Here is a 16,453-nt window from a genome sequence, read left to right as displayed (position 1 = left end):
AGTTAAAGTGAGATAGTGTGTGTGTGTGTGAGCGAGAGAGAGAGAGAGAGAGATGAGGTGTGGTAGAGAAAGATATAGAGGGTATGTGTGTGTGTGAGAGAGAGAGAGAGAGAGAGAGAGATGGAATGAAGAGAGATGGAATGAAGAGAGATGGAATGAAGAGAGATGGAATGAAGAGAGATGGAATGAAGAGAGATAAATAGACGGTAAAATAAGAAAGGAAAGGATGAGAGAAAGTAAAGAGAGAGAAAGTGTGAGAAAGTGTGTGTGTGTGTGTGTGTGTGTGTGTGTGTGTGTGTGTGTGTGTGTGTGTGAGAGAGAGAGAGAAGGAGAGAGGGGAAGGGAGAGAAAGAAAGAGAGATTCACACGCATAACGTCGGTAAATACACACGGATACCTTTCAAAGACAAAAGAAAAGAATAACAAACATCACAATCAAATGAAAAGAATACAACACACACACACACACGCTTGCGCGCGCGCGCGATCACACACACACACACACATACACACGAACGCACAAACAAACACAGACACATAGGTTGACAAGCGAACATATCAAAACACACGCTTGGTCACGCCTCTGTAAAAATGTCAAACACTAAAGCAACACATATGACGTTTTTTGCATGTTTGTCCAAACACAAGGTAGCATTTCTTATTAAGTTCCCAAGACAGGTGTAAACACCACGCTCACCTTTCAAGCTGGCCATCAGAGTAGAATATATCATAAGCAACGGAAGCGAAGCAGGTGTTCGCTAGATCAGTTAGTTTTCTTGCAACAACTTTTAAGAGCTTCTTTGCTGTTGCTCCTCGTTTACTCATGATTCTTATTATAGTTATTATTTATTAATTAACAAACTGATTAATATATTTGCTGGGCTTCCCCGTTTCTTCCGTCTACTTTGTCGTAGTCGTATATTATCAGTTGTATTCATTTTGGTTGGTGCTAAACTAAAACAACTTTGGTAAGTTCAATTTTTATTTACTTATTTATCTGTACATACACACACACACACACACACACACACATATTTATATATGCGCACACATATGCACACACATATGCACACATATGCACACACATATATGTAGTTATGTATGAAATATATATATCCATACATATATATATATATGCATGTATATATACATACATATATATATATATGCATGTATATATACATACATATATATATATATATATATATGTGTGTGTGTGTGTGTGTGTGTGTATGTATGTATGCATATATATGTATGTATGAATATATATATACATATATATATATATATATAAATATACATATATATATATATATATATATATATATATATATATATATATATATATATATATATATATATATATATATATAGGGAGAGAGAGAGAGAGAGAGATGTGCTATCATGTTGCTTTTGCTGTTTAAATACCTTGATTCTATCGGAACCTGAAAAATTGGTGCTCCAGCATGGCCACAGTCTTAAGGCTGAAACGTATAAAAGAGCAAAAGAAATACGTACATACATACATGTCTTGTTATTGTTATTTATCAAGTATGTGAGGACGGTGGTTTGACAGATTCGTTAAATCATCTGCAAAAAGAAAAAAAAAATCGTGTAATTTTTTTTTCGCTCTTTACATTCGGAGTTCAACTTATAGCGATGTCAACTTTGCCTTTTTTTCCCTGATCGAGGTCGATGAAATAAAGTCCCAATCAAATAGGCGTATCGATTGCCCCTTTCCCTTCAAAATTGCTGACTAACAACCTGAATTAGAAACAGTATATATATTATTACTTATTTATTTGATGATGTATTTGTAAAGTTTCCTGTTTATTTTCTCTTGTCCCTCGTGTATCATCTGAGTTTGGTTGATGCTTAACTAAAATGACACTGAAGTACGCGTGTCTGTGGAGTGCTCAGCCACCTACACGTTAATTTCACGAGCAGTCCGTTCCGTTGATCGGATCAACTGGAACCCTCGTCGTCATAACCCACGGAGTGCCAGATTGTTTTTGTTTGTATTCTTTTATATATTATTTGTATATATATATATATATATATATATATATATATATATATATATATATATATTCTTCCATTTGAAATGTGTTGTTGTTGTTATAATTATTCCTCAAACATATGAGGACGGTTGACTGGCAGAATCATTAGAGCAGGGCTCACCAACCTGACGCCCGCGGGACGCATGCGGCCTACAGACTTTTATCTTGTAGCCCGCTTGATAGTTTTTGAAATGGATTTACTTAAACAAACATTTTTAAAAATTTATCAAAAACTAAAGATTGTAATGAAAAGTAAAAAAAAAGAAAGATACTACTGTTTTTGCAACGATAATTTAAAATTTATAAGTGGCAATAAAGCAATACCCTACAATTCTATAATTTTAAACAAACGAAAAGTATGAAAAATTCTTGATTCTGTAATTCGGATAACTGTCTATCAGTGCATAAAGTATACAAGCGGCCCTCAAAAAACTTTCTGTGATTAAAGTGGTCCGCAGTTTAATTCGAGTTAGAGCATCGAACAGAAATTACCTAGCAGTATTTCTTCGGACTCTTTACGTTCGGAGTTCAAATCGCGCCTGTAACTTATGATTCTTCTGATATTCAGTAAAAAATCAATCAATTATATTATTGTTCCTTCTCTCCATGAAATATGCGGTCTTCTGCCATCCAACCATTCCAGCGATGATGTTCGATGGCAAGAAACGATACAGTCTCAGACAAAATGCTTATCAGTATTCAGTTATATTCCTTCTTCCAGGATCCGAGTTCATATCCCTCCGGTGTCAACATAATTTTCTTTACAACCAAGAGTGGTTGTATAGTAAGTAGCTTGCTTCCCAATCACATGGTTCTGGGTTCAGTCCCACTAAGTGGCACCTTGGGCAAGTGTCTTCTACTATAAGCTTCAGGCCGACCAAATCCTTGTGAGTGGATTTGATAGACGAAAACTGTAAGAAGCCCGTCGTGTATATATATATATATATATATATATATATATATATATATATGTGTGTGTATGTGTGTGTGTGTGTGTGTATGTATGTATTTGTATGTCTCTGTTTGTCCTCCACCCCCATCATCGCTTGACAACCTTTGTTGGTGTGTTTAAGTCCCGTAACTTAGCGGTTCGGTAAAAGTGACCGATAGAATAAGTACTAAGCTTACAAAGAATAAGTCCTGGGGTCAATTTGATCGACTAAAGGCGGTGCTCCAGCATGGCAGCAGTCAAATAACTGAAACAAGTAAAAGAGTAAAGGGTTAACCAAGAATCGATAAAATGATTGCTTAATAAAAAACTAACGTCGAAGATATAATTAGCTACACCCTTGTGGAAATCATTATCTCTTGAATTTGTTTTGATAGAAGCGATAGAGTGTCGAACAAAATGCCTCGCGCTCTTTAGTGACGATCCCTTATCTTCCATATTAAAATCCTATTGAGAAGTCGACTATCCTTCTCCTTCCCGTTTTTTCTGGACGATGATAAATTGCTGAGGCAGTTATATATAATTGCGCTCTCTTTCTCCGACACATGTATAGTTTTGCATTGATTTATTAACTAATTATCATTATTATCCTAAAATAATCATTTATGTCATCGTTAGTTCTAACAAGAGGGCGGCGAGCTGGCAGAATCGTTAGCACACCGGGCGAAATGCTTAGCGGTATTTCGTCTGCCGTTACGTTCTGAGTTCAAATTCCGCCGAGGTCGACTTTGCCTTTCACCCTTTCGGGGTCGATGAAATAAGTACCAATTACGCACTGGGGTCGATGTAATCGACTTAATCCCTTTGTCTGTCCTTGTTTGTCCCCTCTATGTTTGGCCCCACGGTGGGCAATAAAGAAACAAGAATCGTGAGCACGCCGGGCAAAATGCTCAGCAGTTTTTCACTCGTCTTCTGAGTTCAAATTCTACCGTTGTCGACTTTGCCTTTCACCTTTTCGGGGTCGATTAAATAAGTACCAGTTACGTGCTGGGGTTGATGTAATCGACTTAATCCCATTCCCCAAATGTGAGGCCTTGTGAAAGGGTTATTAGTTCTAACAGGTGACAGCATGCTGGCAGAACCGTTAGCACGCCGAACAAAATTCTAAGTGATATTTCTTCCGTCTTTACATTCCGAGTTCAAATCCCGGCGAGGTCGACTTCGCCTTTCCTCCTTTCGGAGACAACAAAATAAGTACCAGTTCAGCAATGGGAGCCGATGAAATCTATTTAAACCCTCCTCTGAACTTATTGGTCCTGTGCCAAAATTTGAAATCGATATTTCGTCCGTCTTTGCGCTCTGTATTCGAATGCCGCTAAGGTCGACTTTGCCTTTTTTCCTTTTGGGGTCGATGGAACAGATACCAGTTGGACACTGTTTGATGTAACCGAGTAACCTTCTCCCACAAACTTTCAGGCCTTGTACCTATAGGAGAAAGAGTTATTTTTAAGATGTAAAGGCGTTATCATATATATATATATAAATAAAGTTATGGTATATGTTGACTCCAATTTCTTCAATTATATATATATATATATATATATATATATATATATATATATATATATATATATATATATATATATATATATATATACACGCATACATACATACACACAATGTGTTGGAGCAGCTGTAGTCTATTGAACTGACTGTAGTAAATATTGCCTGAAAACCAATGGTGGAATAAAATGCAATGTCGTAGCTGACTGTCAGGATCTGAACTCGAACACTAATCAACGAAATTAATTACCGCTCAGCAGGTTACCATCTGTGCCACCCTTATAGACCTGACAATAATAATACAACAAATTGTATTTAAAGTAACGGTTTCAATTTTTAGCACAAGGTCAGCAATTTGTGGGGAAGGAGCTAGTCGATTCCATCGACCTCAGTGTTCAACTGGTACTTATTTTATCGACCCCGAAAGGATAAAAGGTAAACTCAACCTCAGCGGAATTTGAACTCAAAACACAAAGGCGGATGAAACGCCGCAAAGCTAACAATCCTGTCAAGTCACCACCTTAAATTGTATTAAAATCATTTTTTACAATTTGCACAAAGCCTGAAGTTTGGAGGGAGGCCGCTAAGCATTTTGCCAGTTCGCTGCCTTCTTAAACTGTATTAAAACAATAGTAACTTCTTCCTCGTCTTTTTTAAACCATTGCTTAGTTCTAATCTCCAACATGAGCAATCACCTTTGTGCGTCTCCCTTTCAGATATCTTTGAAACGATGATGCAGTTATCCTAGCCTGTTCTCTAGTCGGAGCTAAGTCCCCCATACAGAGTAAACTATAGATCGTTATTGTAAAAATATCTTTCATATTTCTTTGCTGTTTCCATTTTAACCATAGATCGTTATTTATTGACTAATGGTGAATGTTCTTAACTACACACAAAATATGAGAACAAACTACTTTTAATTTCCAATTTTTTTCTTATTTCCTGACTTTTAACTTTGAATTTTTAATATTTGATAAGATAGACATACCTACATCAAAACCGGTAACATTTTATAAAAGTCACTTAATGTAACAATTATTTTTTTAAATCTTGTAACGTATTTTCGTGTTGTTTTTCTTTTAACTATAACCTTTGATTTGTATGAATACTTAACCCCTTTCCAACTATACATATATATATATGGATATATACATATATATATATATATATATATATATATATATATATATATATATATATATATATATATATATATATAGACAAAGGCAATTATGTATATATACATAATTTGCCGCTATCGGCCCAGCGACAGATTAGAAAGCGTGTTTGAATGAGGAAGACGTGTTTCTTCTCCCTCTCTTACTTTATATATATATATATAAGCGCTAGTGTCATAAGCGTGCGTTGGTGAGATTGTATATATTTATCGCTATAATAGAAATTATGTACATGTAAAACCGAGAAGCTCTTCATTCCTATTACTGCGAGTCCTTTTGAAAGTAAAGTCATTCTTTTTGTTCACTGAGAACATTGAGATACCGACCAGAAATTACCTTTCAGTTGTCTTGTACTCTATTGTCCCTGATAATGATCTGGGCGGCTAAACTTCCGGTGCAAACAACCATCTTTAATTACAATGTGCTTTTTAGATCAGTAGCATCAAAATAGTCGCTTAAGCAATGTTTTAGCACTACCAGATCATACATAGAGTGTGAGTTCGGGTCACGTCGAGGACAGCTTTACTTTCTATCTTTTCGAGATCGATACGATCGACTAACCAGCACCCATAAAATTGCCGGCTGTGTTCCAAAGTGATATATCGATCATAAGTTAGAATCACACCGAGGACAACTCTACCCTTTTATCTTTTCGAGATCGATGCCATCGACTAACCAAAAACCACAAAATTTTCAGCCTTGTTCCAAACTTAGAAACAATTATTAATAAGACAACGAGCTGGTAGAGTTGTCAGATCATTGGAAAAAACACCAAGATTCATTTGTCTTGGTTCTTTACATTCTGAGTTCAATTCCCACCGAAGTAAACTTGGCCTTTCATCCTTCTGGAGTCAATAAAATGACATACCAGTCAAGTACCAGGATCATTGGAATATTCCTTTCTTAAAACTACAAGCTTTATGCCAAATTTTGAAACAATTCATACCATTACCATTAATAATATCTGACGTATCATTAATGGCAATGATATCACTTGTTTTATTATGGCTTATATATATATATAGATATAGATATAAATTTTTATATAAATAAGGAAAAGACCGTTATTTAAAATAATGATCATATCAAGTGGCCAGCATGAGAAAGAAAGTTTTATAAGTAATAGTTATTATTAAAATTATAATTGCGGGTATCTAAGAGATTACACCCTGCTAAAGAAGGCCATCTCTAGCATGGTGGTATCTTTTAGATACCCTCAGTTATAATTTATAATTTATATATATATATATTTATTTATTTATAATTTGTATATATACATATACATGCTAATACAAGACCCACATTAGACTCCTCACTTGTATCACTATCGAACCAAAAGTTTACGGTCTGTCCATAGCACTTACTTAACGTTACTTGCCACTCTGTGAGTCTTCTAGATACCAATACCTATGTATGTATGTATGTATGTATTTATATCCTTTATTTTTGTATCCTTCACATGTTAGTCATTTGACTGCGACCATGCTGGGGAACCGTCTTGAACTATATATATATACAACGGGCTTCTGTCAGTTTCCGCTTACCAAATTCACTCACAAGGCTTTGGTCGGCCCGAGGGTATAGTAGAAGACACGCGGTGGGACTGGACCGGGAACCATGTCGTTGGGAAACACGCTTCTTACTACACATCCGTGCCTCTGTGTGTGTGTGTGTGTGTGTGTGTGTGTGTGTGTGTGTGTGTGTGTGTTGACGTCATTTCAACAAGAGATTTTAAAAAAGGAAGCTAAATATACTTTGATCGCTTGGTAAGAGCAGAATATTCAACCTGCAGAGGGCGGTGGTTACAATGATGAGTATAATGATGATGATGATGATGATGATGATGATGATGATGACGATCCATCTGTAATCTCCTAAGTCTTTCTTAAATCTGAAACCAGTCTTTATATTACATTTTCCCTATACACCCCACCCCCAAACCATAACCCTCACATCAACCCCCTGAAAAGCAAAATTGAGGAAAGCGAAAAAAAGAAATCTCGTATTTTGAATTTATGCATGAAATATCAAAAAACCAGCCACGCATCACAGTTGAACCAATTAACAGCGTAACCTTTGACACACAATACAAGTATTATATAGCCAAAAAAGAAATTAATTATCATTATTATTATTATCATTATTATTATTATTATTATTGTTGTTATTATTATTATTATTATTATTATTATTATTATTATTATTATTATTATTATTATTATTATTATTATTATTAATATCATAATTAGTAACTATTAATTTTACTGACGTTATTACTATTCTTGACGCCATTGCTGGTGACGACTGTTACGGCGGGTGGGGAGGACAGTGAAGAAGGTGGGGGCGGAGCGGTTGGCTCATGGAGTCGTTAATATATCGCCTGTCCTCCATGAAAAGATAAGAGCTGAATTTTGCATGCAAAGACTTCGAATAAAATAAAATCAAATTAAAAATAAAGCGATGAATGAATGGCTTTACAGATAAATGTATATACGAAAGACCTAGATTATGTCTCTATGTCGTGTCGACAATAATATGATTATGATCACATGTATGTACATACATACACACATACATATGTACATATATATATATATATATATATATATATATATATATATATATATATATATATATATATATATCATTCGCCATGATAGATCGCTGACCACTACATTTATATTTTTTTTCTCCTTGTTTCTCTCCTTATTTCTTTCTGTGTTCCTTTCAGTTGAAGAGCGTAGGCTCGAAACGTCAAAGACTTTCTCTATTCCCGAGCGTTAAACTAATACATCCATTTGTTGTTTACACCACCTGTTTTCGTCTGTTGTTTTGTTTTTTTTTTGTAAATTCTCATATATATATATATATATATATATATATATATATATATATATATATATATATATATATATATATATATATATATATATATACTTTATTAAAAAGCAGCAAAATTATCAAAAAACTGTTACTCAGAGTTTCACGTTCCCGTTCGTTGGACAGTTTTGTTTAGAAAGGAACAAAAATAAGGTTATATATATACTATGGGTTAGCTGGCCGAAACTTCGAAGTCACTGCCAACAACATTCTTGTATAAGAATCTGTGTCTGCAAAAGTAGAGCAACCCATAAGATAAATGTAAAATTGCTTGTATTATAACTGAACATAAGAACAGGCATAAATCTATATTTATATATATACATATACAGAGAGAGAGAGAGAAGGGGGAGATGTGTATGTGTGTGTGTGTTCGTACAGGTGGATGGATGGATGGATGGATGGATGGATGGAAAATATATCTGACAATCGTGTCATAAGAATTCTACAACATAATGGCTTAGGTCTTTTTTCTGGAGGTGTTCAGAAAATTGCGTGGGTTACATGCATATTCTTTGAACTGTTTGTTGTTCGTAAGTGGAGAGGATGCAGTCTTTGTATTTGGATCTGTTTGAAATGTCTTCTAAGTCTCTTCACTTCTCTTTGTAAACGGAAACATGAGAAGAAAAACAGAAGGGCGGTAATGAGAATTCAAGTGACCCGAATATACATGGACACACACACACACACACACACACACACACACACACACACACACACACACGTGTCTGTGGAGTGCTCAGCCACTTGCACGTTAATTTCACGAGCAGGCTGTTCCGTTGATCGGATCAACTGGAACACTCGTCGTCGTAAGCGACGGAGAGCCAACGAACGTTCGTTTTATGACTCTCCTAAGCTACAACAAAATTACCTACAAAAGTATATATACATAGATTTCAATAGAGTATTATATATATATATACATTACTCTAACCACTAAGCCACTCACCTTCACATGCGTGTCTTTGTGTTTGTGCTCGTATGCCCTACACCACTTAATAACTGGTGTTGGTTTGTTTACGTCTCAGTAACTTAACAGTTCGGCAAAACAGGGGCGATAGAAGTATTACAAGACTTTAAAAAAAAACAATAAATACTGGGGTTGAATTACCCGACTAAAACCCTTCAAGGTGGTACTCCAGCATGGCCGCAATTCGATGATTGAAACAAGTGGAAAACAAAAGATAAAGATAAAAACATTCGATAACATTTAGAAATAAAAGACGGTGAATAATCGTCGTCATGATCCCGGACGACGTCTATTACTTATGACGTGGTTCTAAATGGCTTTAAAATTTCGTTTTAGTTGCACAGTTTGAAAAGAAGGATGAAAATATCATTCGTATCAGGAACGTAGATATCTTATCCTTTCATTAAACAGCCGCCGTTGTCTCTATTTCTATCCAAACACAAACCAATTAAGTTTAGGTAAAAAAAAAAAACATAATAAATAAATATATAAATAACCAACATAAACACGTTATTTATTCTTGTTTTTAATTTATTTTTTATTTTTATTTTTTTGCCTCGGTGCTATTATAGAAATTCTTATTAATGTTTTTTGGGGGGTTTTTAAGCATCCACTTTCGGACTCTTTATGATTAGGTCTGTTATTATGCTGAAAGCTTTGGTTATTTATTACTTCAGATACATAAATAATCTAGTAATCTATGCGGCTGATTGCATTATATTTGTTGCCGGTCGGTCGGTCGGTTGGGTGGCTATGTAGCTGGGTAGTTGGGTGGCTGGTCGGCTGGTTGGGTGGCTGACCGATTGGCTTGTTGGTTGGATGGTCGGTAGACTGGAAGTTGAATGAGAGAGCATCAAGTGCATTATACACCGTTATTGCGTATATATATGTGTGTGTGCATGTATGTATGTACGTATGCATGTATATAATATATATAATATATATATACACATATATTCACATATATATATACATTATATATACTCACATATTCATATATATTAGCATATATATATATATATATATATATATATATATATATATATATATATATAAGGGCATTACTATACAATAATGCCTCACGCTATGAGGGACTCTAAGGTAAGACTACCATGAAAAACAAATTTTTACCGAACGCTAGCTACTTGATAAATTCTTGTAAAAGAATTCATCCTATTATTGAATTATATATATATATATATATATATATATATATATATATATATATATATATATATATATATATATATATATATATATATATATATATATATATATAGTAAATGCTTGCGTTAAGGCAAGATCCACAAAAAAAGTACTCCATCTGGTGAGAGATAACTATTGTTTAATGAACACAGTATATAGTTATGAGCTACTTATAGTTTCATACACTGAAGATATTAACTAGGCGGGTTTCAAAACAGGCCTAGTGTCTCCTAGCCTGAAGATTACTTGGAGACACAAGGCGAAGTTAACTTTAACTTTCATCCTTTCGGTTTTCAATAAATAAAGTAGTACCTTCTGCGTTCAAATTTCAAGTCCGCCATCTTAAATGTTACCCCCTCTATCATGAATTCATCTTTCTATATTAAAATTTTCCATCTGTTTTAAATTTACCTTTCCAACCAAAATCTTCATTTCATCTTAAATTTTATCTCTTCCCTGAAATTCTTTCTTCAATTTTAAATGTTTCTTCTCCATCTTAAACACTCAAACTGGTACTTATTGTTTTATCGACACCGGAAGGACAAAAGTCAAAGTCGACCTCGGCGGCATTTGAACTCAGAACGTAAAATCGGAAGAAAGTCACTAAGCAATTTTTTCCGGCGCGATAACGACTCTGCTAGCTCCCCGCCTTACTTCATGCTCAAAATATTGATTTCAATTTTTGGCACAAAGCCAGCAATTTTCGGAGAGGGGTTAAGTCGATGACATCAACTTCAGTGTCCAAATGATATTTATTTTATCGAACCCTAAAGGGTGAAAGGCAAAATCTACCTCGGAGACATTTGAACTCGGAACGTAAAATCGGAAGAAATGCCGCTAAGTGATTTTTCTTTCCGACGCGCTAACGATTCTGCCGACTCGCCGCCTTATCCCACGGTCAAAACATTTTCATCGAAAACTAAACATACGAAAGTTAAAGTAAGAAAATTAAGTAGTTTGTCTCTCCTTCTACGTTGCTATTAAAGGGGGGGATTCTATTTTTATAGACTATCAGCTTAACGAAGCAATAATAAATGTGTTTAAAGAAAGTTGACGCGGGGTAGGAATTTTGCAACGATGTGACAGAATTTCAAAATGTCAGCTATAACTCTCTTAACTAATCTTAACAATTTCTGGTATACCTCTACTACTTGTGTTAATTTTTAATAAAATGTCACAAGTAGATATGAAATATTATAGTTCATGAATAAATAAATAAATAAATAAATAAATAAATAAAGCAAAAATAAAATATCTTAATTGCTCAAAGTTCATTGCAGAGAAACCAATTAGCCTTAATACTTAAAATTGTTTGATCGTTGGAAAAATGACTTGAGATTTTAGTTACGTTCTGAGTTTAGCACCAGCCAAGGTCAACTTACCTTTTCATCCTTTGAGGATGGCCGCAGTCCAATGACTGAAACAGGTGAAAGGTAAAAGATATACAATGTGACAGATGCTCAGGATGGATCATAATCCGTTATCGTCACTTAAAACCTGCCCGAAATCACTGGTCGTCTGCCAACATTTGAAAGCATTATTGATCGAATGCAAGAAAGCATAAACGATAAATTATATACGCAGGCATTAAGACGGTTCGGGTTCTGTCCTGGTGTGCGGCGTCTTGGACAAATGCCTTCTACAACAGCTCCGGATCGACCAATGCCTTGTGAGTGAATTTGTATACATGTATATATGTATGTATGTGGTGGAGGCGCATTGGCTCAGTTGTTAGAGCAGACCGGGCGTTATGAGTGTTTATTGAGCGAAAACACCTAAAGCTCCACGAGGCTCCGGCAGGGGATGGTGGTGAACCCTGCTGTACTCTTTCACTACAACTTTCTCTCACTCTTTCTTCCTGTTTCTGTTGTGCCTGTAATTCAAAAGGGTCAGCCTTGTCACAGTCTGTGTCACGCTGAATATCCCCGAGAACCACGTTAAGGGTACACGTGTCTGTGGAGTGCTCAGCCACCTGCACGTTAATTTCACGAGCAGGCTGTTCCGTTGTTCGGATCAACTGGAACCCTCGACGTCGTAAGCGACGGAGTGCCAACACAACACACATGCTTGTATGTATGTAAAGATGGACGAAATATCGCAAAGCATTTTGCGCGGCGTCATAACGACTCTGCCAGCTCGCCGTCTTCCAGATCCGATTAACAATGGCTCTCGAAATAATTGCATTCCAAATACGTTGTCTTCGAGTATTGGTTGTTCTTACCAAAACAATGGCTTGAGTAAGATTGCATAAAATTCCTACATTAACTACGAAGCTTTCTTAGACAAATAGAGTTAAAGGATCTTACCCAATCCAATAAACAGCTATGAATCGCAACGTCCATTATTATATATAATGGAATAATACAATAATGTATCGCGACAGCTACCTTTGTCGAGTGCTGCTTACTTGCTACTTTACGTAACAGTCACTTATATTATTCGTGCGTTGAACCGGTGTTTCGGCTCTATTTCAATTACCTGCTGTTTTATTGCAACTGTCAATCAGACAGAGGCGCTTTGTCAGAATTACTCTTCTCACAGCTTCCTTTGGTTGTAAAGTTTGATTAAAACCTGAATAACCACCGAACGTCCACTTACTTCCTAGACTTGGGCTGTCTTTTGTTTTGACGTTGCTTGCTTAAATGACATTATAAATTTTAACATTCCCTTTTAATTTAATGGTTTTGTGTCGTAAATTTAAATCAAGGTTGCCCCGTGTACAACGTCACCTCAATTCACACACACACACACACATACATACACACACATATGTATATCTTTTCTTTCTTTTTTAAATTTATATTAAATTTTAACCGGCCAACAACTTGGTGGCAAGGTTGGGAAGGAAAGTATCATGGTTTAACCGCCGTTCTTTAAATCTTAGGAAGATCTTGCAGATTTTTATAGTCTCAGATATCGAGATCATTTATAGCTTATGAACTGAGGATTTGCACTATCTCCTCAAGATTCCAAGTTTAGCCATACTTTGCTCCAGATGGGTTGGTATGCACCCTGTTATTCCAATAATAATGGGTATGAAGCTGAAAGTGTGCCTTGGGTACTGGACTTGCAAACTCCTTACCAATGGTCTATAGATCTCCTCTTTCTCTTGTTTTTGTAACCACATATGCGTTTCTGTATTTGCCCCCTCCCCACCACATGGCTACCAGTGTTAGTTGTTAATTTACGTTCCTGTAACTTAGCTGTTCGGCAAAATACCAGACTTTAAAAAAAAAAAATACTTAGGCCAATTTCTTCGACTAAAACCCTGCAAGGCGTTGCTCCAGCATGACTGCATTCAAATGAATGAAACAACTAAAAAGGATAAAAATAATAATAAAAATCTATTCATTAATTAATTTATTATTCATTTATCCATTATTTTTTTTTCAACAGGACCCATAATGTTCACAAGATGGCCGCTGGTAGCTTTGTTATGTTTGACGACGATTGCAGCCCTCCTAACGTGGCAAGAAGTGTCTGCTCGCAGTGATAATGCTACCGGCAACGATATATCGAAAGCACGCAATCTTAAAAGCGAAGACATTCCACCTCATGGAGGACACAAGAAACATTCAGAATCGAATGAAACCATTGGTGTTGATTTGGTCGAAATCAAGTTCGAAGAAGTTGAGAGTCCGTTTATTGTCTGCTGTGTGGTCCTCATTGCGGCCCTCAGTAAGCTCGGTAAGTTCCTAACTGACAACCTTATTTCACTGATAAATGCCAGGCGGACGAAATGCCGATGAAATGCTTAGCAGCGTTTCGTCCAACTTCGTGTTCTGAGTTCAAATTCCGCCAAGATTGATTTGTCTCTAATTTTTTCAGGAGTCGAGTTCTAGGGCCGATGAAAGCGACTAATCTTCCCCACGAAAATTCGAAGCATTGTGCCTAAAGTAGAAAGGATTATCATTATTATTGTTGTTGTTATTATTATTATCATCGAAAGTGGTGAGCTGGCAGAACCGTTAGCACGCTGGACGAAATGCTTAGCGGTATTTCGCCCGTTGCTACGTTCTGAGTTCAAATTCCGTCGTGGTCGACTTTGCCTTTCATCCTTTCAGGGTCGATAAATTAAGTACCAGTTGTGTACTGGGGTCGATCTAATTGACTGGTCCCTTCACCCCAAATTTCAGGCCTTGTGCCTAGAGTAGAAAGGATTATCATTATTATTATTATTATTATATATATATATATATATATATATATATATATATATATATATATATATATATATATATTCATATATATCTATGTACATATAGATATATATGTACATAGATATATGTACAGACACACACACACACACACACACACACATCTATATATATATATACACATATATATGTATCACTTATTCGAAGAAAGCTAACATTTTGCGATTCATTGTTAGTGTAAAAGGAATCAAAGAACCATTTTCCGTTTCGTTACGATTTCTGTGAATGAACAGCTGTCGATGAAATGTTCTTTATTTCACGGCATCCATTCTGTAGTTCCCGTTTAGCAATGTTTTAGCAATAATCTCTTCAGACAAATGTCGCTAAATCCTGGAGAAGTGCTCAAGGGCTATAGAACAATAGAGATGGAACTACTAATGCTAATATACATACGCATACGCCACGCAAACACGTATATACGAGTCTACATAAGCGTAAATATGTATACTTTCGATTTTTTACGCATTTATATAGTCTAGTCTCACATAAGTGTCTACATATTTACATTTAGGTATATATACATATATATGTGTGTGTGTGTGTGTGTATGTATATATATATATGTATGCATACATACATATATATATGTGTGTGTATATATATATATATATATATATATATATATATATATGCATACATGTATATATATACATATATATAGGTATACATATATATATGTATATATATATATGTATATATACATACGTACACATATATATATATATATATATATATATATATATATATATATATATATATATATATATATATATGAATGTATATGTATATTATACTATAACTACCTATCTACAGGCATACATATACATGCATATATACCTAGGTGAATAGCTGTCAATGTGTACACTCGCACACAAACCTACAATTACATTCATGTATGTGTGTGTGTGTGTGTGTGTGTGTGTGTATGTGTAGTGTGTGTTTATATCGGATGAATGAGAGAGGAGTGCTAAATACACGTAGAGGATTGAATTGGCTATTTTCGGCATCAGTGCCTGAACGGTTGCTGGAATTTCATATATCGCAGTGAGATTTGGCTGTATACGACCACCGGACGTCTGCAACTGATGAGACGGTGCACGTCGAAATCACATGACCTGGCAATTCTGGCGCTTGTGGCGGGCGGTTCTCATCAGCCAGCGATTTGATGCTTTTATGCACCATACTTCCATATAAAAGATTCTGTTAAAGTAAAGAACGCAGTATTATGTTTGATATAAAGATATATATATACATATATATATATATATCTTTTATCCTTTACTTATTTAAGTCATTAGACAGCGGCCATACTGGGGCACCAACTGCAAAATATTTTAGTCGACTCCAGTATTTATTTTTCTTTTAATCTTAGTACTTATTCAATCGATCACTTTTGCTGAACCGCTAAGTTACGGGGACGCAAACGCACCATCAACGGTTATAAAGCGGCAGTGGGGGGGACAAGCTCAGACACAAAGCTACACACACAT

At 35.4% G+C, this 16,453-nt stretch overlaps 1 protein-coding gene across 3 annotated transcripts in view; it reads left to right on the top strand.

Moving 5' to 3' along the window:
* Positions 1-16,453, top strand: part of LOC106882868 (Na(+)/H(+) exchanger beta) — a 56,686-nt gene that overhangs the window by 11,873 nt on the left and 28,360 nt on the right. For 2 of the 3 annotated variants that reach the window (XM_089337681.1, XM_089337679.1), the window contains exons 1-2: positions 1-968; positions 14,143-14,433. The exon at positions 1-968 is cut by the window's left edge. In XM_089337681.1, the coding sequence (XP_089193807.1) occupies positions 14,151-14,433 (283 nt within the window). In that variant the 5' untranslated portion in view covers positions 1-968; positions 14,143-14,150. The remainder of the gene's footprint in view (positions 969-14,142; positions 14,434-16,453) is intronic. The other variant, XM_089337680.1, reaches the window with a different exon arrangement.

Source organism: Octopus bimaculoides, chromosome 19, assembly GCF_046866305.1.
Source record: "Octopus bimaculoides isolate indiv1 chromosome 19, ASM4686630v1, whole genome shotgun sequence".
Lineage (NCBI taxonomy): Eukaryota > Metazoa > Mollusca > Cephalopoda > Octopoda > Octopodidae > Octopus > Octopus bimaculoides.
This window is presented reverse-complemented; position numbering and strand designations above follow the sequence as displayed.